A 4,795-nucleotide genomic window follows, 5' to 3' on the forward strand; every position below is an offset into this window, starting at 1 on the left:
TCAAGCCTCAAACCGTGGGAGTGCCGTTTGACACCCAAGGGTGCAGGGCTCGGAATTGGACTCCGTTCCAGGCACACATTCCACAAGCACCCAAGGGCGCGTTTGGTTGCCTGGTCCTGATTCGTGGCTCACTAGCGCAGCGGTGCAAGCACACTTGCGCGTCCAGAACGAGCCACATGCCGAAATTTGCCTGTTCTTTGGTAGGTCGGGCTCCATCGACTGGGCCAAAAATGACTTTCTGTTTGTTTGCCTGCAGCCAAGCCCAAATCTCGATGGAGATGATATTACGCCTGTTTGGTACCATCCAGGCATGCCTAAGGTTACCTCTTCTCTACGACGGGTAGCCTTACCATGCTCTCACCTCCCATCACACATAAATCACTGTTTATGATAGTTTCAAACTTACTTAGCATAGCAGTTCACAAAATTAGCCATAGCTACTACGAATGCCCTAGCTACTACGAATTGCAATTTATCATAACGGGGTTGTTCAACATACGGGGATCGAAAAGGGGTTCGAGAAACAGGGGATCATAAGGGGTTCTTCATCTTCATCACTTCACTTCTTCTCAGATGGTGGTGTTGCCTCTGGCTTCCCACATTGCGTCTGCCCGCTCTTGCTTCTTCACCTTTCATGCATCATTGTCGCCTGCATCCACGCCATGGCCGGTCTCTACTTCATCAAAGGTGACAATCTCTTCGAAGAACTCATCCTCTCCCCAACCTAGGATCCAGTTGTGAAGAATGCAGCAAGCAAGGAACAACTTTACCTGACTGTCAAACGTGTGGAATGGTTTCTGGTCAAGGACCTTGAACCTGTTCTTCAATGCAGCAAAGGCCCTCTCAATGGTGACTCTAAGGCTTGAGTGTCTGAGATTGAACAACTCTCTCGCATTCAGAGGTCGGTGCTTCGCAGAGAACTCGTTGATGTGGTACCTTGTTTTCCTGAAGGGAGGTAGAATTCCAGGTCAGCATGCATATCCAGCATCTCCAAGGTAGAACTTACCATCGGGGATTTGCAACCCATCAGGCCTTGACAAGCTGTCCGCCAGGATGCTCGCATCATGAGCTGAACCCTCCCACCCTGCAAGCACGTAGGTGAACCTCATATCGAAATCCACAGCTGCTAGCATGTTTCTGGCTGGTGTAGTGCTTCCTCTCGCGGAATGCTGCAGACATTGATCTCGGTACCTTTGCAGTGATATGGGTACCATCAATAGCCCCAATGCAATCCTGTAAAATAAATTAGCACACAGTCATGTTTCTGACAGTACCACACATCTTCTAGGTAGAAGGAACATGGTTTTGTACTCGCCCTAAAATAGGGGAATCACCTGTAGCTGTAATTGATCTTGGTTGGTGTGTTCATTGATGTTGGCTTGATCATTTCACCTCTCAACTTCCCAATTGCATACAACACCTGCTGGAAGTACCGAGAGATAGTCTCCGTGGATCACCTGAATGTGTTATGGATGACTCTGAACCTCTGGTTATGACCGATGCATGAAGAAATATTGCGACTTGTTCTTCGACAGAGGTGTGGATGCTATCAGTCAACAGTCTTCTATCCCTGAACGTTTTCAAAAGTACATAGAAAGGGGCTCTTCTCATCCGTAGCATATGGATAGCCTCTACGTCGTTGCAGTTGCAGATGTTGTTGAGGTTGGCAATCCTCTCCTGATCTCATTGTAACATAGGTCTGTAAGTCACACGAGCATGGCTAACTGCTCTCTTGTGCACCATCAGGATCTAGGCTTGTATGCAAATGATGAGTGTTGCGGCGTGATGCACAAGCTGAAGCTGGTCGGTCTACTCAAATAAGATCTATGCATTACGAAAGATCTTATCGAACCCAACTAGTTCTACCAACATTAATCTAACAGTACAGTACATCGTAGGAGTTCCCCTTACCTCCGTCATGGCGGACGAAGGACGGGCAGAAAGCCGTCGCAGATGTGCGCAGGCTCCGCCGCGGCTGAAGAATAGGACCCTGGTCTGGCGCCGGAGACCGAAGGGAGATACACGCTGCTAGATCTGTATCGCCGCCGCCGTCGGTGCGAAATTTTGGGAAGGGAAATTTGGAAGGGGGCTAATGGAGAGGGTAACCGATGAGGGAGGTTACCCCTACCTTTACCGCATAACGCCGCTGGGATTTCGGCTTCTCCCGCCATGCTGAGACGGAGCTACCGCGCGAACGTCGTTGTCGATTTTCGTCTCGTCGGGGCTAAGAGCATCTCCACTCGTCTCCTCACAGAGCCCCCCACGGCCAGTTTTTTTCATCCGGACGGCGAAAAACGGCCAGTCAGGCCCCCGGTTCCTCGTTTTGGTCCGGATTTGAGCCTATTTTCGTCCGGACTCCCCATGCCATCCTCGGTTTCCCGGGGGTCTCCCGGGGACTCCGGATGAAGCTAAACCAACCGCCCACGCCCACGTGTCTCCTCTCCGGATTTCCCGAGTCATCCTCTTTTTCCCCGAGAAACGCCGCTTGGGGAGCACACGACTGGGAAACTACTTCTCCCCACGCCAAATCTTCCTCCAATCCGGACGAAAATTTCGCCGGATTTGAGCGTGGGGGCTCTAACTCTCGAGAAACTGTTAAACCAGACGTTTCTCCGGAGTCTGTTTCAGGAGTGCTTTAAAATCGAGTGCTCCCATGGAACCAGACGGCTCGAAATTTACTGGACCCGATGCGAGCCGGGGGCGCCCAGGCAATCAAACGCACCCCAAGGAGATAAGTTGGAGGCTCAAATTCCAGATTTCCAGATTTCCCGATTCCGAGTATAATTCCGTGCATCCAAACACAACTTCACTATATGAGACGTTCCATTTGCCCAAACATTATTCTGGTATGTGATCGATTACAGTTGCTGACAAGTAGTACCAAAAAGTGAGCAGAAAGTCGAGGTAATTTACATAGAAAGGTAGAAAATATGAAAACAGAGAATGGCGTGGCCATAATGCAATGCTTCTCCACTCTATGATACCATGGCACATTGAGGCGGGCAACCTGTTTTATTCTTGTTATGGCTCATTGGGGTGGGCAATGCTAGTTACCGCCGCTCACAAGAGCTTCCTTGTAAGACCCCTCCGGCGGTGGCGCCACGGGCGCAGCCCTGGGCTCATGCCGCGCCGCCGCTGGCCACGTCTCGTCTCCTTTGTTCCTCCTCCGGCCCTCCTCCAGAATGAGAGGCACCTTGCCCTCCCTCTCCCTGCTCAGCCGCTCCTGCGCGCCACCGCGGAGCTTCTCCAGCCCCCGGCCGTCCATCTGCTGCATCTTGAACACCTTGAGGAGGTTGAAGAGCCCTCCGGCCAAGAACAGCAGGCTTCCGAACAGGCAGAACCAAGCCCAGCTCCTCCCCTGCATCCAGACCAGAGTACACCACCGTGTCAGTTACATTGCTAGTAATGCACTTATGCACATGTTCCTGAACTGAAGCTTCAGTAATCATCGGCTAGTCATTCAAATGGTTATTACCAGGAGGGTGAATCCAGCGGAGGAATGGGTGTGGATGTCGTGCCGATTGACGATGCCGCCGACGAGGTAGATCGTGCTGCCGAGCAGAAGCGGGATCTGCACGCTCTTCTGAAGGATCTGGACGTGCCCGCTGGCTCGCTCGTAGATTTGGCAGATGTTGTGTATGGACCCGAGGAGCCAGAGCGCTGGACCGGCGATGAGCAGGTTCAGCCCGTGCTTCTCCAGTCCGTGCCGGTACCCTCTGTCCATCTGCGATGTATTGTTTCAAGGAATGAGGTAAAACAGTACTTACATGTTAATCGAACCTAGATCAGTTGGTAACACTAAGACTGCAGTGACAATCTTGAGCACTACTGAACACTGACGCTGAGTATCTGTTTGTATGTATAAACTTCAACTCTGTTCGACTAATAAACTGGCAACTTCAGTCACGGCTAGTCCATACCTGAATCTCGAAGAAGATTAGCGCGACCAAGGTGAGCACGGCGCCGACGAGATGCACGGCAGGGGCGGCGAGCTCTACGAGGACAAACTGGCTGTCCAGCCCGGCCAGCCCGAGGTTGTAGTCGACGCCGGCGACGTGCGCCAGGAGGTCGTGCGCGTTCACGCCCACCACGCCCAGCAGCCCGATGATGGCCAGCGCGAGGCCGGTTTTCTGGGACACCGCCCACGGCCACAGCTGCGCGAGGAAGCCGCCGACGAGGAGCACGGCGGCGAAGACGTACACCCCAGCGTTGACGTACTCCCACCGCCGGTTGCGCGACGCCTCGCCGCCGCCGGAGCCCAGGCTGTACGCGCGGCACTCCCGCGCCGTGGCCAGCTTCACCATGGCTGCTCTACCTGTATCTAGCTACTCTGCGCAATGGAGTTGAGGGGAACGAAGGCGGACACGGCAATCTGGAGTGTGAAGCTAGGAGAGTGGAAATATGCTAGTATGTGTAAGCTGAAGCAGGGGCCATGGCGGATACGTGGCGACGTGCATGTTGTGCCATGTAAGGCAAGCGCGAGTAAGGCTCCGATTCGTCATGCGTGTTTGGGATGACTAAACTATGTGGTGTGGATACGAGGCCTTCTCGATTGTACCAGACACATGCCACTTCTCACATGAGTCAAACCACGTGGGCTTCCCCAAGTAGCTTTGCTGGGAGGCTGGGCCTAACTTGCAATTTTCAAATTTTCAAACCGACAAGTGCGCGCGGGTGCTCCTAGGAACCAGTATATATTTGTCAGGAAGATGCTGTATATATTTTCGTTTGTTTTGTTGATACTCGCTTCTCGAAGAATTCTTTGTTTCTTTGACGATCTAGAGGACCGTTCATT

The 4,795-nt window shown here is 52.5% G+C and overlaps 1 protein-coding gene across 1 annotated transcript; it reads right to left on the bottom strand.

Moving 5' to 3' along the window:
• Window positions 1-3,046: 3,046 nt before the first annotated feature.
• Window positions 3,047-4,304, bottom strand: LOC124687056. Its single transcript, XM_047220909.1, has 3 exons — window positions 3,921-4,304; window positions 3,476-3,724; window positions 3,047-3,358 (listed from the first exon to the last, which is right to left on the bottom strand). Exons 1-3 carry the CDS (start codon window positions 4,302-4,304, stop codon window positions 3,047-3,049), a joined length of 945 nt encoding a protein of 314 aa, XP_047076865.1.
• Window positions 4,305-4,795: the final 491 nt, after the last annotated feature.

Source organism: Lolium rigidum, chromosome 2 (assembly GCF_022539505.1).
Source record: "Lolium rigidum isolate FL_2022 chromosome 2, APGP_CSIRO_Lrig_0.1, whole genome shotgun sequence".
NCBI lineage: Eukaryota > Viridiplantae > Streptophyta > Magnoliopsida > Poales > Poaceae > Lolium > Lolium rigidum.

What these genes read in the sequence shown, in the direction of transcription:
- LOC124687056 (XM_047220909.1), bottom strand. Translation starts at nt 4,304, where the DNA reads ATGGTGAAGCTGGCCACGGCGCGGGAGTGCCGCGCGTACAGCCTGGGC. An exon ending in TAATCTTCTTCGAGATTCAG is followed by an intron (nt 3,725 to 3,920) that starts GTATGGACTAGC and finishes AATACATCGCAG; the next exon opens with ATGGACAGAGGGTACCGGCA. An exon ending in CCGCTGGATTCACCCTCCTG is followed by an intron (nt 3,359 to 3,475) that starts GTAATAACCATT and finishes GTCTGGATGCAG; the next exon opens with GGGAGGAGCTGGGCTTGGTT.